This window comes from Lepisma saccharinum, chromosome 10 (genome assembly GCF_977018435.1).
Source record: "Lepisma saccharinum chromosome 10, izLepSacc3.1, whole genome shotgun sequence".
Classification (NCBI taxonomy): domain Eukaryota; kingdom Metazoa; phylum Arthropoda; class Insecta; order Zygentoma; family Lepismatidae; genus Lepisma; species Lepisma saccharinum.
In genome coordinates, this window is record NC_139238.1 from 11,321,755 (window position 1) to 11,336,828 (window position 15,074).

The 15,074-nt window shown below is 36.5% G+C and overlaps 1 protein-coding gene across 3 annotated transcripts in view; it reads left to right on the top strand.

The window, feature by feature from the left end:
- LOC145993771 (ciliary microtubule associated protein 1A-like) overlaps positions 1-12,834 on the top strand; it is a 48,664-nt gene extending 35,830 nt beyond the window's left edge. For 2 of the 3 annotated variants that reach the window (XM_083129548.1, XM_083129547.1), the window contains exons 5-7: positions 58-234; positions 1,942-2,204; positions 11,339-12,834. In XM_083129548.1, the coding sequence (XP_082985674.1) occupies positions 58-234; positions 1,942-2,204; positions 11,339-11,677 (779 nt within the window). In that variant the 3' untranslated portion in view covers positions 11,678-12,834. Of the gene's footprint in view, positions 1-57; positions 235-1,941; positions 2,205-7,393; positions 7,495-11,338 lie in introns of all 3 variants that reach the window. The other variant, XM_083129549.1, reaches the window with a different exon arrangement.
- The last annotated feature ends 2,240 nt before the right edge of the window (positions 12,835-15,074 follow it).

Here is a 15,074-nt window from a genome sequence, read left to right on the forward strand (position 1 = left end):
TCAACTTGTACTTTTCAAATGGTCTAAAGTCTAAACTATATATATTTCAATTTCTAGGAAAGGACAGTCCTCAGGCTTCTACCCTTCATAGCAGACCAAAGGACCCAAAGAACCAACCAACCCCTGCACCAGGTGAATACAATCCGGAAAAGTGTGAAAAAGTCATCCATGACAATTCACCCAAGTACACCTTTGGTCTGAAAACTCCTATGGAAAAGCCAAGCACAACACCAGGTAAATATATACACAATTATACCCATCAATTTTTTTTTATACATATTTATTTATCTTAGTATTTGAACATGAGGAAAATGGAAGAATATTAATATAAGACAAACTTCGAACATAAAATATTATAAAATAGTGTGATGTTCAGGGGCAGCTGAAGATAAAATTTTCACCCAGGCAAGGTGAATTTTTGGCACCCCCGTACTTTCCACCCTGCCATCCCCCACCCCCTCCACACCACCTTTATACCCTGGTATTCTTATTTTCCATTTTCCACCAATAAAAAAAAATGACCATGTTATATATTTACAGTTTTAATGACAAAATATAATAACTTTATTTTTAAAATACTTTGTTACGTTTAAAAAACATGTTTATATAGGTACGTGTTTATTTAATACCATCATAATGACATCAAAATCACCAGGATAAACATACCAATAATAATAATTATAACCAACAACATTAATAATGGTATTATTATTACTAGTGGTAGTAGTAGTAATAATATCAAAGACATTATTATCCTCATAAATTAAGCAAAAAGGGGGTAGAAGTCTGTGCTAAAGCATTTATTTGGAACAATTTGAAATATTTTTCAACACCAACCATCAATTTCACATTAGCTAATAATGGAAAAGAAACTCACAAACTGTATTTTTGAATGACAGAAAATGAATGATAAATGCATTCTGTAGATAATTATTTTTGTACATATAACCATGTTTAACTTTCATGTACATGTTTTACACATAATATGCAACATGGAGGGACAAAAAATAAGAAAATACATATGCAACATGCTACACTAAATTGTGTATGTATTCCAAGTTTATTCAATACATATATACAACACATATTATTTAAATACATGACATTACAGAAAACAATGAGGCTACATTCCGAGCGAAAAGAGCAAACATTTTTAGATCCAATTTTTGCAATTGAAAACAATAGTGAATATTGATTTAATAGGAGGCAAATCATTTCACTTTTTTTCATTTATATCATTCGGCGCCCATGGGCAATGCCCGTCGTCCCCTAGCTACAGCTCTGAACTTGACGAAAATGAGGAAAGAAGGTATTGCAAGCGAAGCGAGCAAGAAAATTTTACAAAATGTATTTTTATTTGCATAAATATTGAAATCGAATGTGATACTTGATCCTCTGTGCCCCTGCAGGCACCCTTGACCGTCAAAGTTTTCCCCCTCTAGAATTGACTTCCGTCGAATGTTGGGGGTGCAATGCCCCCCTGTGGTTGCACCACTGGTTAGTCCGTCGTAGGTATGATCCGCAGTGGCAAAAATAAATTATTCACCTTTATATTATGCAATGTTTTGTTTGTATATTAATAATAATAAATTAATAAATAAGAAAAGAAACAGAAAGGCGGATGAATCGATTAAATTCAGAGCAATTGACGTCCTGGTTTATTTAATGGCACCAGGACTTAAACACATACCCTCGAATATATGCTGCCTTACTTCGCCACCCCCCCCCCCCCCACCTTTCTTTACCTGAACTTGAGAGAAGTCATTCTCTCTTGAAACATAGCTTTAGAATAATAAAAGAAGAAGCACTAGACGGTGCATAATTCCCAATTAACATTGCATGCTAATAAAGAATCGCTGTTACTAACATTCAGATAATTATTAGTGCATCCATCTGTTCTTAATAATAAATGATATTCTTACTCTCTTTTACACCTTTCAGGGCCAAATGTATACAATATCCCAACAGCCATTGGGCAGAGCAAGGAAGGAAACATGAAAACGGCTCCTGCATACTCCATCTCTGGAAGACAAAAGGAGCCTCTTGACGAGCGAGTGCTGACACCTGGGCCTGGAACTTACAACGATTCCAGCCCCGAAAACTACAAAACACGACGACCTCCCAGCTACACTATCAGCGCCAGATACCAGCTGCCATCGGACGACACGCAGAAACCAGGGCCTGGTGCTTACGTGCCAGAAAAGGTAGCAAAACAATTTGCTGCAGTCAAAACTAAGTACACAACTACCCATTTCCATTCCAACTAAATACACATTGAACAAGTAGTTTTTTCTAAGTAATACAATTTGGGTGATAACTAAGCATTAATTTGTTAACTAGCATTTATCCTGCATGATGGATAGGCTAACGAGTAATAAACAAATGTTATTTTTGGAGACGGTATTTTTATAACATGAATAACTGTATTGTTGCAATAAATGAAATCACAAGCTTATTACATGTTTGAAAAATTGATTTCTTAAGAACCAACGGATGAAGCAGACCGTTTGGTCTTTTGAAGGGTAATGGCTGCCTAGAGGCTACTTCATCACCAAGGTCCGATTTTTCCAGCCTTGTTCTCGCATAGTGTGGCCATGGGGCTCACCCAGCCTCAATTAAATGAGTACCTGGGGGTAAGGTGGCCAGATCGTGGTGTTGATCACATCACCTTCAAAATGACCAAGATTGATAGAATGTGTGGGCCCCTACGCTACCCCCAACCCCCATCCCCCCTATATACGCCTCATGGCATGGTGTAAAGTGCACAGGGAGCTTTACCTTTTTTTTTCCCTGTTGGGTTAATCACGACAATGAGAATGAACAATGAACGGATGACATGGATAAACAGAGTTAGAATCTGAGATCTTCGGCTTCATAGCACATGATGATGACAACTCTACAAAACAAAGGCTGACAGTAGAGGTTTTCCGAGCAGCTTTTAATTAGAGATGCGAGGCCAAATCATTGAGTCGCATCATCACTTTTATCTTGATATCTAGAACAGAGACCACAAAGTTCTTCTGAACAAAACTTATGATACCCCACCACAAATCAGACCTGAAGCCTCTTTCATCAAAGGTTGAGATTTGACCACTGCGCTATGGAGAATCCAGTGGTCACATACAAATCTGTTATTTTTTGCTGTATTTAACATAGCTATATTGTCAATACATTTTGAATATTAAGTCTGATGAATCATATCCAAATTGATACTTTAAAAAAATGCTTACTGCTGTCATCATAAAGTGCGAGGAAAAATATATAGTTCTATTTGCAATGTTCTACACCTTTTATACACTAAGATTAACTGATTCAAGTTAATCCTTTCTTTACCAATATATGTAAACTATAATTATTAAAACTTTCTTCATGCTAAAACAAGTGATGAACATGGATTGAACTAACCAATACTCTTGGACCTCATGAATAAGCTAAACTCATTGGAAATGTATTTTAAACCCAGTGGATCATTCACACATCCACAAGTGTTTCCCCTCCCACTAAAATAAATTAGCCATGATAATGATTAACCTCATGGTACCGTCCTCTGTGGCGGAGTGGTAAGCACAGCATGTTAAGAAGCCAAGGATCCTGGGTTCGAATCATGTCCTGGGCATGGGTGTTCCTTGTGAGTGTCCCTTCATCAATTTCCTCGTATCATCACTCATCCTCATCTTTGCAATTAGCCAAACCTGGGCCTTGTACGTGGCAGTCAGACACCCTACCGATTGGACCACTGCGACTCTTTATTTTCTTATTTCTATTAACCAATTATAGTAACAGAACATGTAATAAGCACCACCAAGAATAAACAAACTACTGTATATAGTGGAACCTTGGTTTTATGTTTGTCAGGAGTCTGAGGCTAAGAAACTTAAAATACAGGTAAATATTTGTATTGTAGTTATTTAAATAAATATGGAGACACTAGTACTCACTTTTATCCACGAAGCTGTTTTTTTCTTTTTCGATTAATTTCAGTGGCCACTGCCACCATCCTCGTTGGAACTTGCTGTACTGTTGCTTGGCGTGCGTCTTTTGTTTCTAGTTCTCTGGCTGCCGCTAGGTGCGCTGTTGTTAACTGTGCATCTGGGTTTGTGTCATCTGCTATTTCCGGGCGACAACTGTTGTAGTAGGGGAATCCAAGTGTGGTGCGCTTGCCCGCTACCGATGTTTAGCTCATGCGGGAAGTGCATTATAGCGTGCGTTTCCTTGATTTTCCACGCCATAATGCACTTCCCGCATGACCTAAACATCGGTAGCGGGCAAGCGCACCACACTTGGATTCCCCTACTACAACAGTTATTGCCCGGAAATAGCAGACGACACAAACCCAGATGCACAGTTAACAACAGCACACCTAGCGGCAGCCAGAGAACTACAAACAAAAGACACACGCCAAGCAACAGTACAGAAAGTTCCAACGAGGATGGTGGCAGTGGCCACTGAAATTAATCGAAAAAGAAAAAACAGCTTCGCGGATAAAAGTGAGTATTATATACTACCGCGTCTCTCTTTTCCCAAGTATGTGTAGTTATTTAGTCGCTTCTACGCCACTTTTGGCTAATCGCAATGGACAGGATCAGTGATGATTATATGAAATTGATGAAGGATGCTCACAAAGACACACCTCCCAGGCCGAGATTCGAACCTGAGAACTTGGGTGGCGAGATCAAAAATTGACCACTTAACATGCTTGGCCACTTGGCGACACAGGTAAAAGTACAATTCAGGAAAGAATTCTAACAATTTATTGTATTGGAATCAGAAAAATTAAAATTAACAGGAAAATGTAAAATCGGGGTTCTACTGTAATTAATTTACATGCCACTTGCTGATAATTTTCCCAACCCTTGTGTGCTTTTTCTAAACATGTGAACCCTTATCAATAGTAAATCAGGAAACTGATATAATGAAGCTGTTTTATATGCAATTCCCTTCATCGTTCTCCACTTGTCTGAAGAAATGGATATTAAAAAATAGTCATCATATCTTGAATTACAAAATCCATGCCAAAATAGCAGCTTCGACTTGCAGCAAGCATCCTTCTTGAACTTAATCATATGTTTTATTTTCTGAGAAGTTTTATTTAGAGCTTACTTTGTACAGTGTAATGCATAAATATTACCAGGCAAATATATTCACCATTAACCTTGCATGGTACACCCAACGGCGAAAGAAACAGTAGGTGAATTGTCGAGCACCGTTTTCATTCGGTCTGTATTACACAGTGTGATGATAATGAATTGAAATAATGGCGTCAATAAGCAGAGAACAATTACCAACATAGTTTCATTCCTTAAAACAACACACGATGTAGAATAAAAAAGTAATTAAAATAGCAGTGGACAATTTGCCTACCATTATTTTTGCCGTTGATTGTACACGATTTTAGGGGCTGAATTTGATATGATGCTAGTACACTGGTTATCAGCCATCTTGTTGGTTTGTTTCAGTTCTTGAACCTTGCACTGTATAAAAAAGTGAACAAATATGATGACGAATAATTTCAGTGGCACCAACGTATATGGGCCCCAAGCCCACTCAATAATTTGTTGCGTTATTATTACATATTTCTTATCATGATTCATGGTCGACTGCTTGAAATCAGTAAATAATAGATATTTTAAAAAGAAAGGATGTATTGTTGGTGTGAATATTCGTCTCTCCTACTGCTAGTCAGGTGACTTTTGTTCATAGTTTCCGAGAAGCCAGACTGTTGGCCGAGTTGATCTCATGCAATGAACAAGTGTTGATTTTCTTGTGTGAGAGAGGAGTTTACCTAATAAAACTCACAAGGGAATAATGTGATTGTGGATTACTTAGTGTTATTATTTTTCATGGATAAATTTGTAATCAAGTGACCGCAGGTGGACAATGTTCCCACTCAGTATCACGATACTGTAGGTTTAGATTCAGTTTGGAAATCTGCTAATACTGATTTACCAAGTTCGTCTTCAAATAATTCGTCGGATCATGTGAACGGAAAACAAAGAATGCTGGTGGTATAACTTTTCAAAATTCATGGCAGGGATAAAGAAGTTTTGTTATAATCGGCCGAAATTGACACATTGGCATCGGTATCGGAATCGGCAAAAATCCGATATTTAAACTGGTACAGATTATACTAGAGTTTTTAAATTCTTATAAGTTTTATATTCTAGTTTTGTAAGATTTATTGAAAATTTGGTTATGATTCGTCATTATTGTAGAGTTTTTGTAATAAAATTATTGCAAACTCTCATTCATAGGATCAACCTAACTATAAATCGAAAAAAAAACAATACATTGCTGAACCAGGATCTGCTGTTGTATTGGAAATTCAAAAATGAATATTCAAACCTGAAGCAAGTCCTGAGAAAATACTTGGGCATACCTGCTGCATCAGTATTCAGTGATTGAACGTCCAGTGTTGCTGAACAGACTTGAGATAAGAGAAGAAGTAGGTTACTTCCTGAAGTGCTTCCAAATCTCGTGTTTCTGAAGTTGAATCTGGCAGAACAGGAATTAATTTTGCATTTCAAAGAACTGCTTGTGTACTAATTATAAAATCTCTTGAGAATCCATGTTCTTCTTAAAGGTTCACATAACCACCTTTTGTAGATGCAAATGTACATTCGCATCTCTTGAGAATATATATGTAAATACATATGATATGCAATAGAAATTTACATAGCAAATTTATTTTTGTCATGCTGAAAATAACATCCCATTTCTGTTTAATAATCTTATGTATCGGAATCTGTTAAATATCGGCATCGGTATCGGTCAAAAAATTATCGGTGAGTACATCCGCATCGGTAAATTTTCAGCTTCGTCACACCCCTATAAAAAAGCAAAGTTTTTCCATCAAAGTGGACTCGCATTTAATTTCTTCTGACTTTCTCAACTGGAAACATGCTTTAAGAAAATTCAGTTCCCACAAAAGCTTCTAGTGTTGCAAAAAAATACTCTCGCCTAGTGTTAGGAAGGAAAGAACATTGAAATAAGGATATATGATTTTTTTTTGTGAACTTATATACAAGTGTTTGAGCCCAGCCAACATTTTCAAAAGTTGGCATCCCTGAACAATTTGTCTCGTATTTATGTATCCCACTGTACGTATGACTTTTATATTGTACTGAAAGTAATAAAAACAGTAAGTAAAAGTAACTGATGCTTGTGAAAGAAAGCATGACTAAACAAAATAATTTGATAATAAAGAACACAATTTGTTCAACTCTAGAACGAAAATCTAATGTACAATTTTCATTTAGGGTATTCAGTAAATATACTTTTGCATGCTTGAAGACTGTAGAATATTAACAAATTAACTTTTTCTTAAACTTGTGTTTCCATTACTTTAAACACTAACTTATTTTTCTTTTCATACATTAACAATTCATTGCTAAAGGTGACGGTTAATAAGCGCTGGCCACCAAGTTATTCATTTGGAATAAGACATTCATCCTTTGTTGCTGAAGAAGCACCAAAAATCACTAGGTTCAGGATCTGGTAAGATTTTAAATAACTTTTTTCTCTCTCCTCCACTATTTTCAAATTAATGCATAAAAAACAGTAAAAATAATGTTTTCATTCAGTTTTCTTTGTAGGTGGTATGAATTAAGCACAATTTTCTTACTTTTGTTAGCGACTAGTTTTGGAAGAACACGTTACTGTTTCAGGGTAGCTGCAGTCTTCCAATTTGTGTTATGAACAATGGCAAACACTTTCCTCGAAAGAGGGGTAGCAGGAGGTACAAATCACCCACCCACCTCTTAATATATCACATATATACGTATTTTCAAAATTATGCCAGTATGTATGACATTTCATCTATCTTTTCACATGAAAAATGTGTCTGCCACTGGTGATAACACTAAGAAAAAAACACAAATTAATGTAGTTTTCAATTTAGCATACATCTAAATTTGCATCCATACTATTTGACTGTAAATAAGTTTCATGAATTTGTTCTTTCTATGTAGAACAACATTTAATATTTTATGAAATGAAAAAGGATACGGAAATTTTAAAATTCCATAAATCTTCCCTTAAGTCATTAGTGTTAGCCATATCTGCTATTACATGGATCAAAAATTATTATTACTTTTTTAAAAAAAGAAAAGAGTACACATAATAAACATATGTGCTGTTAAATATTCCAAGTACATCGTGTTACGTCACTCATTAATTACACAACTCTACTTTATGCATAAACAAAAAACATAACATTAAATTTAAAAAAAATATACATATATTTTACAATAACCTGCGAATTCCTGTTCTTTCTTGACACTTGAATGTCACCTGTTCTTCAAAGTATATACATTTTATACTTGGTCAAGAATTGACCAGGAACAGGTTGATAAAATACTGTACAAGGGAGGAAATTCTTTATGAACGGCCGTCACACCACACACCAGTATAGGCAATTGATTTAAAGGAAATAACATGGGTAGTGACCCACAAGTATGGGACCGTACACTTCACTTTGGCTTGCACCTAAGCGGAACAGCTTGAATGTCTCCCCGAGAATTAAAACCAGCCATGGGCATTGTCCTTAACCACCCTGGTGCATATTATTTCTTTACTGTACAGTCTCGTGTTCTGTGTAAAAATGAGCAGGAAATGTTAATAATACCCTTCCTCTAGGATTCCTCCAATCCACGTTTCTATTCACAAAAATTTAATGCGCCCAATATCCATGTTTCCGTTAGCAACGTTTCTGTTTTTGTTCTTGGCCCTTCTCCTCTTCAGAAGCGGCAAAGCATGGGTTCTCAATTGCAACTTCTGTCTGGTCTAGTGCCGTGCCAGCTGTTCATAAGGGGTTTTGTACTTTGCAGGTCTCAGTGTCAAAGTAAGAAAATATAACATTTTCAATCTTAATACACATAATTTATGTTTGCCTTCCCTGTCAGAAACCAGGAAAAATTATAATAAACAGCACACGTAAAAATAAAGCTTTAAAAGTTTGAATGTCTCACCAGCTTCCTGCCAGCATTGTCAACTATTATGAAGATAATGACTTTTATCTTTGACAATACCATTGGGAAGCTGGCGAAATTTCGGAAATTGTACGGTTTCATTTTTGTGTGTGCTGTTTATTGACCCTGTTTTCCTGCTTTATGACAAGTAAGACGAACATGTTCTCCCCAGTACATGGCCTTACAAGCTATATTCATGGACAAAATTTTGTGAAATTTACCATAACACTGTGTCTTTTTTCCAAAGAACTATGGTTACTACAAGGCCTTCAAATATAATTTTGATTAACAAATTGGTAAATGACTTAATAATTCTGATCTTCAAATGGAGATTAGATGAAAGAAACGTGATATCTCAAATTTCACACTGATGTGACAGGTGGCATTTTGCCACAAACAGCATACGGTAGAACCTTCATTTTACGTTTCTCAGGGAACCAAGTCAGAAAAACTAAAATTCAGGAAAATATAATTACATTTTGCTATGTTGGGACCATAAGGATTGAATGTATAATGTGGGAAAATGTAAAATAGAGTTTCCAAAGTACCTATTTACACTCCCCCTTCCTCTTCCATGCTTCCTTCTACAAATCTAGAAAAAGTGTTTGTTGAGCACATGTACCAAATTAACGATCTACTGTCTGTGACAAAAATATTGAGCTCTCTGTTTACGTGCTTGTAAAATTGTAGGTGGAAAAAAATCACATATACCTCATTGGAAAGCTTCAAGTGTCTTTTTTTTAATAAGAGTCATCTGAAAATTATTCTTCATTGCATTTTCTTTTTATGAAATATTGAAAAATATAATGAAAAATTTACTAAAATGTGTAGTTTTTTCTTCCATTTCGTAAGAACGGGGAACTTAACATCATACAGTTCATAATCAACTATTGATATCAAATTGAGACTTTTTGTACTTAAAGACAGATTATTTTGACACCTCTGTGGAAAAAGTCAAATGAAGATCTTCAGTAGATTCTTCAAAAATTGAAATTTTAGGCAAAAGTGCAATCTTGAAATGCACAATTGCAAATTCAATGAAATTGTAAAAAGCCGTTACCACTCCTAATATGGTAAACGTGCGGATGACGTATGGCGAGATGCGGTCAATCTCAGACTCCGCGGGCTGTATGTGACTTGCACAGCGTTGCCACCTCGCTACACGGCCTGCGGGAATATTGCAAGTGTGTTCCGTTCGTCCGATCCAAAGCATTGTAGCGGTGTTAAGTAATGAATAAACAATTTGTCATATTATGAATGAAAGACTTTTCTTTGTATACTTTAGTTTTTGTTACATTTTCTAGTTTTTTTCCAATCTTTATACGAACGTTATTTTTTCCGTATCTGTATAATTTTATGTCGCTCATTTCAACAGAGTAAGTGCAACGAAGAGCACGATTTGATGAAGACGATAAAAGATCTCAACAAATATTCGAACCCGTCACTTCTGGTTTTGCAGTCTCCTCTGTATAAAAAAAATAACGTTCCTGCAATGTATAGCAACTTCATAACAAAGGAAAACAGGAAAGAAAAAGTGCATGTAAGAGATGTTATGTATGTGTGCGAGTTCAGGCAATAATTAATGGTTAGAACACAAGAGTGATAAAAGAAAAATTGTATTCGTCAATTTCAGTATCTGAACAATGCTTCCCTGTGCACAATTCGCTTTGTAACCAAAACTTTCGGCTTACTTTCTGTGTTAGCTGCTGGCTGAACACAAGAGTTTAAAGGGCTGCTGGCAGCATGTGGCAACAAAGCGCACTTCGTCGTAGCAACGAGAAGGAAAACACACGAGCCGGTTGCCAAGAAAAACAATTCTGTCTGTCATTTTCAATTCGCAGAATATGAAAAGATGAGGCATGGAAATTTTGATTTTTATTCCATACTCATCATTTGGATATACTTTGCATCACCATTGGGCTAACCGTTACCAAGATTGCAACACTGTTATTAAGCATTAATTGTGGCTGTTCCACAAATTATAGCAACATTATACATGGCTGAGATATTTCCAAATAAACAAGCTTCAACCACAAGAAATGTCATATTTTTACGACTGGTTTACAAGAAGCTACACACAATTGAATTCGACTTACATAAAAAAACACATGAAAAAACTACACTTTTATGAACATTTTTGTTTGAATAGAGAACAGACAGTTCTAAAATCAATTTGTCTTTCTTTTGTCTAAAAGTAGACACTTCTATCATTCCAATTAGGTATATTTGACTTTATTCCTCCCACCGAGTACAATTTTACAAGCACGTAAACAGATGGCTCAATAGTTTTGTTATATAGACAGTAGTAAAATATCTGTAGCATGATTATTATAAATATTAATAATCTCACAGGGTGCAAATTTCTCTTGTAGGTGACGCTTGATACCAAACCTGCTCACACCTTCGGAATCAGGCATTCCCCTTACATTGGCTATTTGAAAGATGCAATCCAGCCGGCACCTACAGCACAAATTATAACCAAGCCAGTGAGATTCCAGAACAACAACATCAACAACAATTACAACAGGGGAATGAACAACAACAATAATCTGGCAAATAATCGAAGCAGCTCCAACAGGCAGACGACGTCATCTACACAAGTGACCACCAACGGCAATGTGACGACCACCAGGTACGTTACAACGGAGCAGGTGCAAAACCAGGGCGTCACTTCCCAGAAATACTCCTACTCTTACACAAATGGGGTCTAAAAGGATTGCATCGAGGTTGAGAAGTATGGAAAACTTTTCTAAATTCTATGAATTTCTAATGGAACATTATTTCATGCAACTAGTTACGGTAATTTTTATTTCTAATTTCCATACAATAAATATTTTGAGAGCATTAGTTGAATTCAACTAACACTGGGATGATTCTAATGTACAGCTAAAAATATTCACATAGATGCATACTGTATGAATCCAACATAAGCACAGCTCAAAATTTCTGAGGATTGTTTCATAATTTGTGCATTTACAAGATAATGCATAATGTTTCAAGTAATAACAAGTTTGTTGGATCCAGAAAAAGTATATACTCTGCAAATTATTCACATTAGAAGGTTTTAACCCACATCTTTCTTCAAATTTATCAAGCAAAACTCAGGTTAGGGAAAATACAATACAAAAATGTTTCATTGAATGAAAGTGTAGTCATGTAATGTATTGAAATGAATGAAGTTTTTGAAGTTTGTGAATTTTAATCACCTTTTTTAATGCATTTTTCTATTAACGATATACAAAAAAAAAGACAATACTGAATGTTAATATTATTCATTGATAATTTATGAATTGTGTATTTATACAATGCTCACACTAATTTTAGTGAGCTAAATTTCATTAGAGAATGACTGGGAATTATATCATCACATGGCAAGTTCTGAAGATGCATTCACAACCTTTCAAATATAGTGATAGACTAGTTGTATGCTTTGATATTACTGCAGAAAATTTAACTACGTAATAGTAAACTAGTGTACTGATGATTATTAAGAATGTTAGATCAATATTACTTGTAGGATTTAACAACATTTTGTTGTTTTATTACTCCATCCTACTTTTTTTTTAATAATATATAGTTAATATTTCTTTACATTGTAATAAACTTTCAATACATATTATATTATAACATACTAAATGAATTATGTTTTTTTTTCTTACCTACCACTTAAACAGTAATGTCGCAATGAATGTTAACATAGTTAAGTAAGATTTTTTTTTGGTTTGAATGTTAAACTGCTGAAGTTCCTTTTGATGTATTACCCTGATTTATGTTCATGTGATGGATCTTTTGATATTGTTTCAAATGATGATTGTACGAGTTCCTTCAATGGATCATGCTAATAAATAAAGCTTGGCCATATTTTCAGAAACAAGGAGCATTTGTTTTATTTCCTAATATTCTTAAAAAACTGTATACGGTGGAATCCTGATTTTACGTTTCCTAATTATACATTTTCCTGCATTAAAAATTCAATCTTGATGGTTGAAACATGGCAAATAGTTTCCTCGATTTTACATATTCCCGCATTTTAAGTTGTTTTTTTACAGCTTAGTCTCCTGAAGAACGTAAAATCGAGGATCCACTATACTTTCACTTCTTGCTTTAAATATAGTCCCATGCCACTTGTAAAAAAGCATTTTAACTATTTCTTTCTGTGACTAACTCTTACAATACGAAGCTCTTTTCTTTTGGTTTTGCACAAAATACGGTGCTATTTTCAGCAGGAAATTTGAAATTCCATACTTTCTATTAAGGATGGACCAATATTAAATTTTGGCCAATACAGATAAAGTACCAATAAAAAAATTATCCATACCGATATTCTATTGATGTGATATAAAATTCCAAATGGTCCTTGAAGAATCTCATTGGTTCATTGAACTCCTTAGTAAATGTATGTTACCAGATGACTATAATGCGAAAAGAAGCTGCATATTTGCACTTATATTTTTTAAAAAAAGGTTTATATCCATAAAAATTACAACAAAAATGTCAGAATATTGCACTAAATTCTAAGATATTTATAGATACGAGGGTGAATCAAATATGAAGGAGCCTTGTGTGGAAAAACAAAATTTATTGAAGGAAACAGAGACATTGCCACATCCTATTTTTCTACATAGTCTCCGCCCCTAGTGATACATTTTTCCCAATGTTGTGGTAGGTTCTTGATGCCGTTCTCGTAGAATGAAGCTGGGTGGGTAGCCAACCAGTTGCGCACAAAGGTTTCCACCGATCGTTGGTCGCAAATCGCTCACCCCCAAGTGCTTCTTTGAGGTGTCCGAACAGGTGAAAATCACATGGTGAAAGGTCTGGGCATTATGGTGGATGCGGAAGTGGTTCCCAGTGCATTTCCACCAGTTTCTGCCGCGTAACACCTGCTGTATGGGGTCTGGCGTTGTCGTGGAGGAACAAGACCTGGCGGATGGGACAGCCTCATTGTTTGCGTCGATACTGCACCTTAACTTGATCCAGGAGGTCGCAGTAGTAGGGTGTGTTGATGGTCCGACGTTCGTGTAAGAAATCCACCAGAAGGATCCCCCTCCAGTCCCAAAACACCGTGGCCAACACCTTCCCTGCAGACAACCGAACTTTGGCCTTCACGGGGTTTCCTTCGCCTTTCCTCCTCCACTCCATGCTGGCACGCTTGGATGCTGGGGTGTAATGATGCACCCATGTCTCGTCACAGGTACCGATGCGATGCGATGCGATGCAAAAACGCTTCCCCTTCCACGTCAAAACGAGTGTGAAGCTGGCGAGCAATGCAAACTCGGTCATCTTTTTGAGCAACATTCAGCAGCTTGGGAACCCACCAAGCTGTGATTTTGCGGAAGCCCAAGTGCTTTATGATGATTGATTGGACACTTCCATAGCTCACGCCAAGTTCTGCCACAATTTGCTTCACAGTGACTCGGCGATCCTGTTCGACAAGCTCACGAACACGAGCCATGTTGTCATTCGTCACACTAGTGCGAGGACGACGGGGGTGCACTTCATTTGCAACACATTCAAGGCCTTGCTGGAATTCCTTAAACCACACCTTCACTCTTGCCCACGAGAGAGTACCATTCCGAAACTGGGCCTGCAGTCTCCGGTAAATTTCAGCCGGTTTGACGTTTTCCTGGGTGAGGAACTTGATGAGTATGCATTGCGCAACAGACACTGGCACACTCTGCTCACTCATCCTGAGAGCTACTAAACGAAGCATGCGACACGCCAGCTGTTCTGGTTCCTGACTCACGACAGCCCCACCTACCGGCCGCACATGCCCAATCACACCCTGCTACCCATTCCGACGCTTAGCCAATCAAGGCTCGTTCATATTTGATTCACCCTCGTATATAGACTCGTTTTCCCACAGATAATGTTCACAATCAGCTGTTTCTTTTTGGAGCCTGGGATACATGTAATGCGCACAGTGTATCATTGCTCCAACATGTACAACTTAAACACTAATTAGCATACTTAATAGTGGCCCAGTTCACCAAGGTACTTGTGCTGATGATCCAATTCACCTTAACAGCTACATACGTTTTTCAACAGTTTTTGATTAGTATATTTCCTTTAAATAACCCGTGGCGCAACAGCCTGCGAGGGCCAGGGCCT